This window comes from Sarcophilus harrisii, chromosome 2, assembly GCF_902635505.1.
Source record: "Sarcophilus harrisii chromosome 2, mSarHar1.11, whole genome shotgun sequence".
NCBI lineage: Eukaryota > Metazoa > Chordata > Mammalia > Dasyuromorphia > Dasyuridae > Sarcophilus > Sarcophilus harrisii.
Genome location: NC_045427.1, coordinates 571033287 through 571050635, shown reverse-complemented (window position 1 = coordinate 571050635; position 17349 = coordinate 571033287). Strand labels below are relative to the sequence as shown.

Sequence of the window (17349 nt, the reverse complement as noted above, 5' to 3'; positions counted from 1 at the left end):
ACTAACTCCACTAACTCCACTAACTCCACTCTCTTCTCCACTCTCTTCTCCACTTGCTTCAGTCCCACTCTCTATCTCTGCCTGGGTTCTACAGCATGTTCTACCCGAATGCTGGAGGATCTTTAAGCATTTGTTACCCAAGACATTCCTGGGAATCTATAGAAGTGAGTCCTGAGGCAGGTCAACAGAATCAGTTCTTTCAGAATTAAACCTTAACATCTGTTGGGTGCCCAAAGTAAGTCATGCAGAAGAATATGAGTTAGAAGGTGACCCTTCAGAAGAAGGTAAGAGACAAAAGCTCAGTCTCAAACTGGTCCATGTTTGGATTTTCAACCATATATTTTCTTAGATAACATCTTTGACTCTGTGAGGTCTGCTGATAGTCACTCTGAGCCTCTACATATCCTTCTGAATTTTTGGAGACTGTAATATTTTATGATGTTTACTGTAGAACTTACTTTTTTATCTGTGAAATGTTTGGGGCAGGTAACTAGAGAGGTTTTCCATGGCTTTGTTGTCAGATTCTCTTGAACATGTGGTAGAGAGAAGCTTTGGGGGCATAGCTATAACAATATTATCGCTGCATCGTATGCTTTATTGTCATTCATTGTGCAGTCCTTTCTTTGCTGTCTAGAATATAGTGAGGGGAAATTATTATTTTCCTTCTCCCCCTCCAGCTTCTTCAGGGCTCCTACTACATAAAGCTGGGGTTGTAGTCAACTTCATAGCAAATGTAATTCATCCCCAGAAAACCCTTAGTCAGGGATTGTTATAATGGAAATAAATTTCAGCCAGGAAATTCATTTACAGTATAGAAAACTGGGTTCTAGTCCAGGTTCTTTTATTTGCAAGCTTTGTGAACTTGTTCTAATCTCACTACTTCTAACTTCAGATGACTTTTGCCATCTTTAAACTGAAAAGATTTGGTTTAGAGGATTTTTAAGGCCCCTTCAAGTTTTACTATTATATTTTATAATTCTTCAACTTCTTTTTTTAATTTAAAAATCATAGTAGGAAAAGCACAGTGCCAGAAGATGAGACATAATTTTATTTACTTGTGACTATTGCACAGCTATAAATTGTTCTTTATTAATACATTTAACTTTATGTAGGTGGATGTGTAAAAGAAGTAAATGCTTGTTTTCTAACCTATTATTTTATATATTAGCAAATATTATTGTCATACTCTAATATTATAAAACTTTATAAATATTTTAAAACTAAAAAAACCTGTTTCTGCTATTTCTTCTGCTTGGGTTTGATTTTCACAAAGGTGCTAAGAAAAACTAGCTTAAACTTACATAAGGCATACAATAATTTTCAGTGTGAGACACATTGGTTATATAAGTATAGCACAGGCTTGATAAGAATAGATTAGTTTGCATTTGATCTTTAGTGGCTGTATCTGATTGAATCCTTTCACCTCTACTACTTTATATGCAGGGGTTGGATATGGTGGAGATTAAATTGAATTAAGGATATTATTAGCATTAGGTTAATGAGGAGAGACATTTAAAAAAAAAAAACAAGAAAAGAATTGTCTTTGTGGACACAGTTTTCTCTGGAATTTTGAAAAGTCCAGGTTGTCTCTTGCCATAATTTCAACTGAATCTGCTTCATAGATACAGAATCAGATCACCCAGTCTAACATTTTAAAAAGGAAATTAAGATGCTTGCCTAAGGATACAGATAGTACTACTGCAGTTTTTTGACTGCAAGTCAATGTTCTTTTCACTGTACAACCCTGTTTCTCTGTCTCATTTTCTTATTGTTGAGGAAAGAATAATTCAAAAGATTTTGAGGTTAAGGAAAAATGAAAAAAATTCTTTGCTGGAAAATCTCTATGACATCAAAGAACTTTGATTTTTTATCTTGTAATATTTTCTTTTTTCATACTTATTTATTTTACATACAAGTAACTTTATTTTATAAGTACAATATTTTACATACAAATAACTATTGTACAAATAACTGCAAATCTTCAGTGTACAACTTGCTATGCCTTTTAAATATATAATAGTTATCATGTAAATTTCTTTTTTTCCTTCCCATCTCACTCTAAAGATGGCTCCCATTAGATAAAATAGGTGTGTATATATATATGTGTGTGTGTGTGTGTGTGTGTGTGTGTGTAAAATTATTATATGCAAACTTCTATTCAACAGTTCTTTCTCAAATGGATCAAGCTACCATGTAGATATAGGCTACTATCTAATAAGAATATGAAAAGCATATATATTTTGGTGGTTATGTGTGTGTTTCCATTAAAGTGCCATATTAAGTAAGTAAATATATAAATATGAAGGGAGTTAATCAAGAGAGGTGAGATTATGGTTGTCACTTTGTATCTTCTTATAGATTTGATATAGATGTGATTTTTTTTGTGTGTGTGAATATTCAAATTTTCTGTGGGGTAGAATAAGAACTGTCCTATATATATATATTGCTATGTTGAGTGTCTTACAGAGTCTTGGGGACTCTTTTATCCACATCTGTAAATACCTAGATATGATTTACAAGCTAAGATTTCCTGGAATAAAGCCTGAGTGGAAGCACAATGAGTCAAAAAGGATCACGGATAAGGCATATGATACTTGGGGTATCCTGCAAGATGTAAATCCAGAGTATTTGATGCTAAACTGCATATTACATAAGTATGTGTATATGCATGTACATGCTGTATATATATGTAAATATGCATGTGGGTATTTTGCTATACTTTTATAAGAAGAAACTGAATATACTAAGACCAATTGCAATTGAATCCTCATATATCTCAGTTGCATTTTTCCAGTTTACTTTTACTCTGGATATTAATACACACACACACTATATATATATATATATATATATATATATATATATATATATGACATTTTCTGTAGTTTGAGTGACTTGTGGCTCCAGTGCTCCTAAAGTACTAGTCACCTGACCAACTATGTGAGCAATCATAAGCCCTTGAAGGTAATCCCTTAAAAACATATCCTTCCTAATCTTCTTTGTTGGACAATGAAAGAGAGAAAGAGGGAGGCATAAGAGCCAAGTGCTGTGAGGAAGCCTTATTTTCTTAGACATTTGGATCTTGTCTTCCAGCCTTTGACTTTGTACTATATGTAGAAATGCCTTCCTTCCCTCCCTTAAAATGCTTGAGGAAATTGTGTGGCTTAGGGAAAAGCAAAAATCTATCATCTGATAGAGCCAATTTCAGGGACTCATTCAGGAGGAGGAGCAGGCTGGTGATTGAGGACAAGAACATCACTGGAGTTCCATGTCCTTCTCCCAGAAGGGCTACCATCACTCATTTGCTATATCTGCAACCAGAGGATTACTGCTTATGTGCTCAGTTATTCAACAACTTCAACACTCTAGGTAAGCACTGGAGGAGCCGGGCTGGAGTCTGGTCTATGCTGTTATGTCTGGTGCTTGTCATAAAATGCAGCCATTAAACTCATCTGTTGAAACTTGTTCTCTAAACAAAGCCCTGGGATGTCATATGTCCTGAATTGCTGATCCTGAAGGACATAAGAGAAGTCCAGTCAGCTAGGTATAATCTGAAAGCAAGAATGTATTTTCTGTTCATATTCTATGATCTCAGCAATAAGCATTTCTCTGTTTAAACAATGTTAATTATTTTGATTCTGTTTATAAGAACTGTGATAGAGAAGAAAAAATTTAGCTCAGAGAAAGTGCTTTTTTATCTTGTGATAAAGGATGAATAGAAGAAGAAATATGTAAGGCAGCATATTGGTACCCAATGAGGTGTGGCTTAAGTGAAGTCAAAAGACCAGTAATGAAGCAAAGTATTTGTCCGAGGTCATTTAGAGACCTAAGCAATAAGGTTCTTCTCCTGGATGTGTGTGTGTGTGTGTGTGTGTATTTGTGTGGGTTTGCATGAAAAACAGAAAGAGAGGGGGAGGGAAGAAGGAAGAAGAAGAAGAGTAAGAAAAAGAGAGAAAGGGAGAAGAAAACTTATTAAACACTAACTAACTAACTGAAACATAATAGTATATTGGAATGTTAGTGTAAAGGACAGGAAGAAGTTGAGTTAAGGTGGGGGTTACCTAGAAGTGGGAAAGATCTAAAGAAGAAAAGTTTCCAACCTATTTTAGTACAGGTCACCTTTAGATACTAGATGGCTAGTATCAAGATTTAGACTTGAGCTGGCTCTGCTGCTTGACTCCTTTGGGATGGTGACCAAATCGTTTGCCTTCCACTGCCATAAAATGATAAAGCCTAATGTACTGTGTTGGTGTGGGTGTGATTAGAAATGCTGGAGGGCAGTTATTTGTTTTTCATTGTAAAAGAGGAATTATTAGCAAGGCATTGTTTTATGCATAATATCCTGTTTTAGGACAGATTCTTAAAGGAAGTGCATCCTCTTGCTTTCACAAATATAGGCTAACAGACCCTCACTGGGTGTATTGGAAACAGCTGGAAAATGCTTTAGGATACATGCAAGATCTCCAGCTGCTTTTGACCTTAAATATGATGGTAGCTTATTGTTTAAAAAAAAAAAAGACATAAAATTGTCTATTTTTTAAAGTGTTCTTTCTTAGAAATCATCGTTCATCTAACAAGTATTTATCAAGCATTTACTGCGTGTAGAGAAAATGTCCTACGTTATGGATTAGGGGGTTCTTATGCTTAAGGAGCTTGCGTTAAAGTAATTCATAGCAATTTTCTCAAGTGGGCAGAGCAAGCATGTCTGTATCTATTTTTAAATTAGCTGAGAGATTGGCAAGAGATTCTAGAGATCAGGAAAAAGTAGTTTAAAAATAGCTAGTACATGTGTCTATCAATATATATTTGAGATATATATATATATATATATATATTTACCTATCTTCTCTGTATCCATTTTTATCCCACTGTCTATCCATCCATATATCCATTTATCTATTCATCTATCTATCTGTCTATGCTGTGTCCATTTTTATCCATCTATAACTATATTTATTCTTATCTACCTGAATCCATATCTATTCTCTATTCATGTGTCCATTTTCACCCATCTATAGCTCTCTCTATATCCATCTTTATGCATCCATATCCATATCTAACTGTGTATCTCTTCCCATGTGTATGCATTTATCTTTCCTCTGTGATCTTTGGCAACTTCCTTAACATTCTTTGTATCCATTTTCCTCATCTTTAAAATGAAAAAGTTTTATTAGAAAACATGTTAAGTCAATTTTAGTCCTAGATCTCTGATCCTATGTTCTAATAATGTTTGTCCCTGGTTTCGCTAATGACGTATTTAGGGAAGTTGTGAAAACTGTCCTTTAAAAGCATTGCTTACTTAACAGGGGGAAGTTTAGTAAATAAACATTTCTATCCATAGTGGATCTACAAGGTTAGTTCAACCATAGGATTTCCTTTTCCTTCAAGTAAATGGTCTCCTCTTTAGAGAACTGGGTGTATATATGCAGGGAGAAGCCACTAATCTTCCTTTATAAGGCCAAAACTCCAGATCTATTGAAAGAACATGCAAATTAAATGAATAGGCCCACTGCAATTCTCTGCCCCATGACCATATTGAAGAATTGTACTCCTTATCCCCAATCTGTGATTCCCAGTTTTGAGGGATTAAAAATATCTGAATATGGTCCTGGATTATCATATTGTCTAATTCTAAGCAGGACATTTTGAACCAAGGATTATTCTGGGATGAAAACAGTTTTAGCATTGTCATCCCGTTAGAGAAAGCCATTCACATTCCAGAAAGTTTCTCTGAGTAATCCCACGAATGGAATGATAGTCCTGCTTTAATGAAGGCAGGTACTTAGTGTTCTTTTCCAGTCATTCATTAAAATCTTCAGCAGTGACCTATGCTTGGACATTCTCCCATGAGGGCCACATATCCAGACATATCAAATAGTTTTGAGGGTACATGTTAGCTGTCCCATAGAACACTTGCTCAGTGTTAAGATATCTATTAATTATTCCAGGATTGGAAACAACTTCACCACCAGAATTTGTTTTTTGTTTCTTAATGCATCCCAAAATATTAGATGCATTGTTGAAGACCATGAAACTTCAGGAAAACTGCCCAGATAAACTAAAAGCATCCTGGGGATATGGGAAAAATAAGTCTCTTCTCTGAGTTTCCCCTGTTCTCTTTTAATTAATGACAGTTTTTAAGAGAGAATAGAAAAGCCTATGGTGACAGATGGAAGCATCTGCTACTCCCAGGAGGAAAAAATATTACCTGGTAACAGAATGTTCTTCAATGTCCTGGACAGCTCTTCTCCCTGTTATGTTTTGGTTGTCTACAGTTTATTTGTTTGTTTATGGAATCTTAATCCTTAAAATAGAAGACTTAGTTGCAGATAGGATTTGAGACAGGTGGAGGCTAATTTCTCTTTGGTTTAGGGCTTCTTAAACTTTTTTCCACTTATGATCCTTTTTCTGCCCAAGAAATTTTTATGTAACCTTAGAATATGTAGGTATATAAAATAAGCATACAAATCAAACTTCAACTGATAATAAATCATAATTTCACAACCCCCACATTCTTTAGAGTTTCCATATAGGGTTTTTAAAAAGCCTAAGTGAGGTAAAAGAATTCCTATGTGCCCTCAGGGAATTTGTCAACTAGCAAAGATAACCATATTCCAGAATAGCGAAAAAAAACTGCCAGAAATGGTTTTACTTTTGGTGATTGTGGAGATCACGGAGATCCTGCTCTGAAACTGTATCTTATTCTGTGTTTTGAGTCCATTACTTCTATGAAAAGGCAAGTAGCATGCTTCATCACCCATTCTTTATAATCCTAGTTGACTATTGCATTAATCAGTGTTTTCAAGCTTTTCAAAGTTGTTTTTCTATATCACGTTGCCATTGTTGTATAAATTGTATTCCAGGTATTGCTCACTTTACTCTAACTCAGTTCATATAGATCTTCCCAGGTTTCTTTGATACCATCCATTTTGTCTTCTCTTACAGTGGAATAATAGTCCGGAAATTGGTAAACCATAATTTGCTTTTTCAACCCTTTAATAGATGAACACCTTTTTAGTTTCTGGTTCTTTGCTACTCTAAAAAGAGCTGCTATAAATATGTTTATACTTCCAGGTCTTTTTCTTCTATGTGTGATCTCCTTGGGGTATAGACCTAGAAATGGTATCACTAGGTGAAAGGATATACACAGACAAATGACTTTTGGGTTATAGTTTAAAATTGCTTTCTAGAATGACTGGACCAATTCACAGCTCCACTAAAAGTGCATTAATATGCTTATTTTCCTACAGCCCCTCCAACATTTAGCATTTTCACATTTTGACGTTTTTGCCAATATGATGAGTAGGAGATAAAAACTATAAATTGCTTTTGCTATCATTGTTCTAATTTTAGTGATTTGGAACCATTTTTTTTCATGTGGTTATCAATATCATGGATTTATTCCTTTGAAAATTATCTATTCGTATCCTTTGATCATTTTTCTATTGGGAAAAGGCTTTTATAAAAATTATATAAATTTATAAAAATTTATATCAATTCTTGACTGTCTTGGATATAAGGGCTTTATGAAAGAAATTTATTGCCAAGATTCCCCCCACCCCATCTCTGCCCCCATTACCTGTTTCCTTTGGAATTTTACTCCAGCAAGGGGCAACACTTTATTGGGTATGTTGTACTTTGATCAACAGTGAATTTGACTAGGAGTCTTGATCAGATAGGGATTATACTAGAATGCTTCTGAGATCTCTTTCAAATATGGCATTCTATTGAGAAAGAGACTGATAACAATGTGACTAATAATAGAAGACTATGTAATAAGTGCCAACTAAGTGACACATTCAAGGCATTATTCTGGGCTAAATGTTACAGAAGTAATAAGTAGAATTTTAGAAGAACTTCTAAGGATGTATAAGATATGGACATATAAATATCCAGGAAAACCCAAGAGTCTTCATCGGAATAGAAAGAAAAGATAAAAAATACTACATTCCCGTCTGTTTAGCATGATTCTCTTTTAAGCCTGCCCTGAATTCTTTTTAAATTTTAGGATTCTGCATTAATGTTCATTTTCTTGACTGTATTGTAACATTCTTAATAAATGTATTACCCCAGTTTTTTGAGTAATGAAAGTTACTGTTTTATTTGTTTCTATAACAGGTACTTACAAATCAATCCCAATTAAAGTCACAGGGATACCCGTCTCCTAATTTCATTTGTTTGGCATGATTTTGAATCTTGACTTTGAAAAATCTGCCTCAACCCTTAAAATGGCCTACTTTTAGAAAGAGTTAGTGTTTGCTACCCTTTGGTCCAGAAAATCCTTGCTGCATACCAACATAGTTCTAGATTATAGATATACTTAGCACAGAGGTGACAGCTGTCAATAAGAAGTGATTTGGAGTTCTTACCGTATTCTGAGAGGATAATCTAGATCTCCCTTAGGGCATACAAGGAATACTTTAAAGCATTTATATTTTATAAATATGTACTATCTGAAGTTATAATATATGTAAAATACAACTCATACTTCCAAACTAATTTGAATAGCATTACTACTTCATGGGATTCTTTGTTCACACTAATTGGGATTTAGTTGTATTGGTATATGGTCACACAGTTTACATATATTAGAGAAAGGACTTAGTTCCTAGGATGGTGCTCTCTCTATGACACCATGGTGCCATATTATAGGATTGTAAATGGTATCAAAGAATAAAAGTTCGAAGAGATCTTGGAAATCATCTGGTCAAACCCATTCAATTTGTAGAGGAAGAAACGGAAGCCTTAAAGAGGTCAAGTTCAAGGTCCACACATATGGAATCAGTGACAGAGCTGGGATTCAAAACCTAGGTCTTAAAACTCCAAATCCAGCACTCCTGTAAAATTATGTCAAAAGGTTAAAATTAAGGGAATTTTGTGGCATTTATTGCAAGTTTATTCCTGCCAGAAGTTCTTTACAGCTTCCAAGTTTTTGTTTGGTTGCTGTTTGGAAAACTTTTGTCATGCCAGGATTTTAGCCACAGATAGAAGCTGAAATGAATCAGAGTGTGTCAGGGATACACTGACTCACAACATCCAAAGAACCTGCTCATAAGGGTTTGTTTGCTGTCCAAGTGGAAAGTGAGGATTCTAATGACATAGCTGAATACTCCAAGGGAGGAAAAAGTAGGCTCTGAAATTGTTGGAATATACACAAGCTTATTTGTATAAAAGAAGCATAAGTTGAAAGTTCAGCTGATTTTTCATAGTTCCATTAGTTGAAAATATGCTCAATGAGTCAATTGTATGACATGGCAGGGGGGGAAAAGCTAGTGAGATTTTTTTTTTTTGTATTGAACCTTTGATTTCACTAGTGTAAGGAATAGGTATCAACTGAAATCACCATCTACTCTGAAACAAAGTCTTAGCAAGTTTCTTGGGGCATTGAGAGTTTAAGTGAGTTGCCCAAAATTTAATGATAAATATAGTAGAGGGATGGTAGATATTTCATACTCTAAGATTGGCTCTCTAATCACATTGCCATATGATTGCTCTTTATGCTAGATTTATAGAAGCATAATATCTATAATGAGGGATTTACTATGTACTACTATATCCTGTCCTGGTCATATTGCAGAGTTATAGGTTTAGAGCTGTCTGGAACCACAGGAGTCATTTGGTTCAACCCTATAAATTTATAGGTAGAAAACTGAGGCTAGAGAAGCTAAGTAACTTGCTTAATTCCTATACGGGGAGTAAATAAAAGATCATGATCTTGAACCCAGGTCCTTTCATAGCTAGTCAATTCTGGATGGCATGTTTTAAAAGGGATATTAAAGTTGGGAGTGTATCTATTATAAGGAGGTTAAAGAGACAAAGAAAGGCAGACTATACACCAAAATATTTAAACAGCTTTATGATAGTAGGAAAGAAGTGGAAAATACATCTTCATTGCTCATGAGATGGCTATTTAAAATGGGATATCTACATAAGAGATTATTACTATGGCATAAGAAACCATAAATATGAAAGATACATAGATGAATGAGTGGGAAGTCATGTGATCTAATACATATTACTGTGCTATATATTTTTACCAATATTTCATTTCATTCTCAACAAACCTGGGTAATAGGTTTTATTATTTTCCTCATTTGACACTTGAGGAAACTGAGGCAGTCACAGATTAAATGACTTGCCCAGGGTCACACAATTAATAAAACCCAAGGCAGGAGTTGAATCAGGTTTTCTTGACTTCAGGCCCATCACTCTATCTATTGCACTGCCTACCTGCTGCTAATAAGAGGCATGATAACTAATTGAGGTTATTATAGAGAGGAATTCCTTCTAATTTTGATATTCTGCAATTTTATGGTTTATTCTTAATTTTATAACGATTTCATTCCATTCCAGATGATCTGACTGTCTCCCAAAAGGGAGCGGGGGAGGAATGATTCACTGTAATTTATTGTGGCCATTAGTGCTATTTCCAAATGAAAGTTTTATCATGAGAAAATTAGTAGAAACTTTCTTCATAGCAAAGACAAAAAAAAGTATTGGATTGATTGTTAAAGAAAATGTGGCTACCTAAAGAAAAAAACATATATAATCTTATAATCAGTACACTATCTTGTACTGAGAGAGAGAGAGAGAGAGAGAGAGAGAGAGAATAATATAATAACAAGAGTTTCAGAGTTGAATTCAGAAGACCCAGAATTTAGTTCTAGTCCTGACAGTTTTTCTCTGTGTGACCTCAGGCAGGCTATTTAACCCTCTGAGCTTCAGTTTCCTTCTTTGCAAAATGGGAATAATATTAGCTGTCCTTCCTACTTGACAAGGCTGTTGTATGTTTCAAGGAAGAGAATCTGTATAAAAACATTTTGTAAACCATAATCACATCTCTCAGTTGTGGACAATTGTCATTTAGTAGTCTGAGGGAATCAGAAGGAGATTTGGCTTAAAATTTTTGCTTTTCTATTAAATTAGAAAATTCTATTAAATGAGAACATTTTTCTATTTTTTTATTTATGAATTAAAATGACCATACCTCATTAGAAATATAATCTCTCACCTGTAAAATAAAAATATTGATTGTATAATCACTAAGATCTTGTCAAAATTACAATTTTTATACTACCCTTAGCTTTAAAAGATAAGAGATTCTGTTCTTTGAAATCCAGTGGTGACATTTTTCACAATCTCTAATCAAATGGGCCACTCAGAAAACTCTGTTGCTGAAGGTGAATTGGTGCTGAATTAAATTATAGTCTGTAATGTGGTTATGGCATGCCTAAATTATGGATTTGTATCTTAGAATGCTCTGTCTAGGCTTTTTTCCTTCGACCTTGACTGAGGACTATAGATTTATCTTTCTAGGCAGTTTTCAATCCAAGTAATTCAGCATATGCTTATTAGGTTCCTATTGTATGCAAGACACTGGGCTAAGTGGCAGGGGCACTGTGCAAGAAAAGACCTGAAAATCCACCTCCCCATTCTGGTGCTGATAGTGTGATTCTATCCAGTCATATAGGAAACAGGGGCAACTTCAAGGTAAACAGGGGCCTATGCTTACAGGCTTTGCAGATTAGAATCATAGAATTATAAAGCTATGAGAAATCTATAGTTAACCTAATATATTACCCAACACATTGACATTTATATAACACTTTAAATTTTGCAGAGCACCTTAATGTACATTCTTATCTCATTTAGAGATGAGGATACCGAGTCTCAGAAAAGTTGAGTGATTACATATCTAAAATGCAGAGGACGTAGTAACACAACCCAGATCTCCTGGCCTCTAGTCTAGTTCTCTTTCCCAGAAACTCTTTGCTGGCTGAAGAAACTGGATTGTGTAATTCAATGCATCACTGTTGGAAAGATTGCTCTGATTGTTGTTAAGTGCATGGACAAAATATTGAAAGAGCAGCCTCCTTCCTTAACATGTCAGATTACCAGGCTAGGAGTTTAAAGACCTGATTTCCAGCCCCGGCTCTGCCCATGAAATAAATAGTTATGCAATTTTGGACAAAAAACTTCTCCCTTCTCTAATTCTCACTTTCTTCACTTGTAATATAAAGAAATTATTTTCAGTGTTCTATAAAGCTCCTTCTCAGCCCTAAATAATACTAGAATTGCTTATTCTTTTTGATGAAAGTACCTACTACACTGTACCAGCTATTGACAGATGTAAAGATTTTTTTTATGTAAGTTTGGAAGATAGCTGTGTGTCTGCACAAATAGCTCTGTTGAAGCAGCTGAAGTATTAGTTAGGGTTTCCCTTGTTCCAGGTTGCTGTAGACCAAAGAAATGCATCAAGGCATTTTAGATGTCACTTCCCTCTAACAGAGAGGGAACACGCACTATTCTGGGTGACCTGCTTTTGCAGGAGGTGCTTGCCATGATGGCACTGTGCATATTTATGTTTTCCTGGGACTGCCTCTTAAATCATTGTTAAAAATGCTTGAAGAGAAAGTGTGTTTAGTTAGCAAAGAGTTTTGCCAAGACATAACTAGAAAGGGTGGAGGTCAAATGAAAGAAAAAAAATTTAGGCCAATTGAATGTTGGGAAAAGTTTTCTCTGACAATGAGAAATATTCTATTAAGAAACAGTATCTCCATGGAAACAGCAGACATTCCATTCCCTGGGATGGTTTGTTAGAATGGCCAGTTTATTAGAACTTCTAGAGCTTATTTTTTGCATTTGTAAAAGCATGACATGGAAGGCCCATTTAAGCAGTTTTACAGGATGAGGTAAACAGAAATTATAATGTTTTTCAGATGGTAGACTCTGACACATGAAGACTGAGAAAGGAATGATATCAGTAGATATACAGGAATGTAGATTAAAGCAGAAGATTTGCATAGGAAAAATAAGCAGAATTCAAGGTCATACTGAAGTTAGAGTTCTGTAATCTGTATGCCGACCCTGGGAATGTTGAGTAAATCAAAGTAGATTGGAAGCATCTCAGTTCAGCAAAAGATTCTTTTGAGTGACCTTAGCCACAAGATAAGGGTGACTCACAAAAAATGACTGTCTCTAGGATATGCTGAGCTGGACCTTACTCTTCAAGGTTTGAGTTGTTTTAGACATTCTAGGATGTTGCTATACAGTCTTGTACACAAAAGATGGAGCCTTCTTTTAATCTCTGTATAGTGCTCATTGAAGTAAGTCAAACCTCGTTGACTTACTAAGTCACTAAGTGACTAAGTCACTAAGAAAGAAAACAAAGTCTAACCACTATCTTTTATGTATGTATTCACACACACACACACATACACACACATTTTCTTTTTTTTTTTAATTTTTGAAGAAACTCAAGCTATTATAGTATTGCTCAGGAGTATTTGATATGCCTAAAATTAGACCAGTAACTGTGAAATTTCTTTTATTGTCATGGGATCCTACTAATAAGCATTTTCTCTCTGTAGCAAATTGTTTATTTTATACTTACATTGTAGTTTTGTATCCAAGTAGTATTAACTTCTAAATTAGGGTATTTATATGTAGTAAGCTTTAAATATGTACTTGTTAATTATGATAATGTTTTAAGTTGAAAGTCATTACTTGGTTAAATATATGTGTGTGTATATATATATATATATTCCAATTTCTGTTAAAGATTTTTGAATCTTTTGGTTCATGAATGCAAAATAATTTTGGATTAAAAGTAAAGGACTCTACTAACAAGAAATTCCATAGGAATTCAGAGATTTAAAAGGCTTAAAGTTAGTCATTTGAATCAAAGGATCATAAGAAATATTAATAAGGTCAAATATTTGAAAATTCTGAATCATAGGATTAAAGACTTTTTTAAAAAATTGTTTAGAATTTAGTGAATACCAAGAAAAGATAACATTTCTGTGTATAAAATAAAACAGAAAATTATATGTGGAAGCTCTAATCTTTAATATGTATAGCTTGCATTTTTTAAAGGGTATGAAATAAATTCAACATGTCACTTTTAGAGTTGTTTGCTTCTCTGTGTTTTCTTCTGAACTTCTTTCTGTTCCCTTCCTTGCATTTTAAAAAATGCTTTTGGAAACCTTTTCCTTTTTTCACTTTGGCAATACTATCACTAGCTCCACCCCTTTCAAATCTTCCTTTTCCAAATAAAAATGGAAAAACACAGTCCTTTTAACAGATAAACAGTGAAAAGAAAAAAAAAACAAATTCACATTTTTGCCATGTCCAAACATGTATTTCTTATTCTGCACCTTGGGTTTATCAGTCCTGTGTCAGAAGTTTGGTAACATGCTTCATTATCAGTCCTCAGGACTTGTGACTCAGTGCTAAATTGATCAGAACTCTAATTTTTTTCCAAATTATTTTCAATGTTTGCTACTATATACATTATTTTCCTGGTTCTGATCATTTCACTCCACCAATTTGTACAAGTTTTCTTAGATTTTTCTGGAACCATCTCTTTTGTCATTTCTTTTAGTACAGTTATATTCTATTACTTTTACATATAATTTGTCCATCCATTTTTCTAGTTGATTACCATCCTTTTTGGTTTTTTTTTCTATAAAAAAGTCAGCAGTTATAATTATTTTTCTACCTATGAGGTTTTTTCTCTTTCAAATCAAAGACTTTCCTTTCTTCAGCTGATGAACAGTCAAAGGATATAAACAAATTTCAGATGAAGAAATTAAAGCCATTTCTCATCATATGAAAAAATGCTCCAAATCACTATTGATTAGAAAAATGCAAATTAAAACGACACTGAAGTACTACTTCACACCTCTCAGATTGGCTAAGATGACAGGAAAATATAATGATAAATGTTGGAGGGGATATGGGAAAACTGCAACACTAATGCATTGTTGTTGGAGTTGTGAATTGATCCAACCATTCTGGAGAGCAATTTGGAATTATGTTCCATTATATGTTCAAATTATAGGGCTATAAAAACCATACATACTCTTTGATCCAGCAGTCTCACTCTTGGATTTATATCCCAAAGACATAATAAAAAGAAAAAGACCCATATGTGCAAGAATGTTTATAGCAGCTCTTTTTTGTAGTGGCAAGGAAATGGAAATTGAGAAGATGCTTATCAGTTGGGGAATGGCTGAATAAGTTATAGTGGAAATGAGAAGCAGACCGATTAAAAAAAAAAGCCTGGAAAATCCTACATGAACTTAGCTAAATGAGCTAAGTGAGCAGAACTGGGAGAACATTGTAGACAATAACAAGATTATGTGATGATCAACTATGATGGACTTGGCTCTTCTCAACAATAAGGAGATTCAAGGCAATTCTAATGGACTTAGGATGGAAAATGACAATCATATTCAGAAAAAGAACTATGGAGACTGAATGGATCAAAGCATAGTATTTTCACTTTTTTGTGTTTGTTTATTTTTTTATCGTGTTTTTTTTCCATCTGGGTCTGATTTTCCTTGCACAACATGACAAATATGGAAATGTTTTTAAAAATTGCACATATTAAATCTATATCAAATTGCTTACTGTTTTAGGGGAAGGAAAGAAAGGGAGAAAGAAAAATTTAGAACACAAAGTTTTACAAAAATGTATGTCAAAAACTTTACAAGTATTTGGAAAAATAAAATGCTATTAAAAAAAAATCAAAGACTTTCTGAAACTGGAAAGGATGTTAAAAACATTGCCTAAACCAATTCTTTCATTTTTCAGATGAGAAAAATCAGGACAAAAGAGATAGATGACTTGCTTAAGGCTTCATGGATAAATCTTAGATCATAGGGAGTTCTGAGATAATCTTTATTTATTTTTCTTCTCCCCTTTTATGACCCAGCCACTCTCTGTGAAATGCCAACCACTTGCATCATCATCATCATCATCATCATCAAATTAGATAAAGAGTAGACCTATGCTTTCATTAGTATAAGGAACTTCTAGAAGAGGAAATATAATAATAAATGACACTGATGGTGATGATAATCACTTATTTATATTTTGCCTTGAATCAAAGTGGACAGTGAGGAGGCATAGTGGATAGAACAGAGGGCCTGGAGCCTTAAACACTTCCTAGTCTGTGACCCTGGACAAGTTACTTAACTCTGTTTGCCTTATTTTCTCAACTGTAAAATGAGCTGGAGAAAGAAATGGCAAACCACTTCAGTATCATTGCCAAGAAAATCACAAATGGGGTCACAAAGAATTGGACACAACCAAAATAATGAAACCATTACAACAAAACAACAAGATCATTCATTTCATTTGATTCTCACCACCACCTTAAAAAGCAAGTAGGGAATTTGTATTTTACATAGTAGGAAACTAAGAATCAGAAATATTAATTAGTAACTTGCCCAAGGTCACAGAGCTTATTAAAATACTGCCTATTTATATAGATTTGTTCAGTCAGCATATAGCTAGTGTGTCCTTCATGCCCAATATTGTACTTAGGTGCTATTAAGGGCTACAGAAAATACATATGATCTGTTCCCTTCCATTGAAGCATTTGCTTTTTTATTGTCAAGAAACAGAGAACAATAAAATCCTAAAAGATATGTCAATGATAATAAAGTTAATATCTTCATGGAAGAGGTAGTCCTTAAACTGGAAGGTTCATAGGATTAAGGCAGTTAAAAAGAAACAAGTAGTTTCTGATTACCCAAGTTTTGTAATTACATAAGTTTCTAATTACCTAAGTCACAGAAGTAGAAAAAACTATGGTATATGTTGGAGCAGATAAGATGAAAACAGAATAGTGAGGAATGATACAGTGAGGAGACCAGCTTCATTGGATTTGAGGATATGTGTTGAAAAGTTAATGAAAAGATTGCACAATTATCTCTTCCACATAGCTACTTTTTCCATCATAATTTCACTATATTATGGGTCAACATAAAAAAATTAAATGGGAATTTGGGGGGAGTTTTCAAAAGCTGTAGACAACACAGAATAATTTTTTTCATATGGCATTTTTACTTAACATTGGCTGAATATAATCTGTGAGGAAATACTTAACCCAAATTTTACCATGAGGTACGGTAAACATCCCATAAATGAAAAAAAGAAAAAAAATTCAGACTTCTTCTCTGATATGAAAGAAAGGCCAAAATATTTTATCCAAATTTTCCAGATTGCTAGAGTGTTGCATTCCTCATTGCAGTGGTAATATGGAATAGATAAACTCTATATTGTGTGGAAAGTGGTTATGGATGGCCCTCAAAGGTCAAGCAGAAGGGCCTAAACTTATGTTTTTTGTTTGTTTGTTCGTTTGTTTTTTATTATAGCTTTTTATTTACAAGATATATGCATGGGTAATTTTTCAGCATTGACAATTGCAAAACCCTTTGTTCCAATTTTTCCCTTTCTTCCCCCTATCTACTCCCCCAGATGGCAGTTGACCAATCTGTTAAACATGTTAAAACATAAGTTAAATACAATATATGCATACATGTCCATGACAGTTATTTT

At 34.0% G+C, this 17349-nt stretch overlaps 1 protein-coding gene across 26 annotated transcripts in view; it reads left to right on the top strand.

Annotated features, from left to right (window-relative positions):
* The window catches only part of ABLIM1 (actin binding LIM protein 1), a 396709-nt gene that overhangs the window by 144385 nt on the left and 234975 nt on the right, over window positions 1-17349 (top strand). Inside the window, exon 1 of one of the 26 annotated variants that reach the window (XM_031955914.1) lies at window positions 3059-3369. The exons of the other annotated variants lie outside the window; for them this stretch is intronic. Within the exon in view, the coding sequence (XP_031811774.1) occupies window positions 3120-3369 (250 nt within the window). The 5' untranslated portion in view covers window positions 3059-3119. Of the gene's footprint in view, window positions 1-3058; window positions 3370-17349 lie in introns of those variants that run through there. 26 annotated transcript variants of the gene reach the window in all.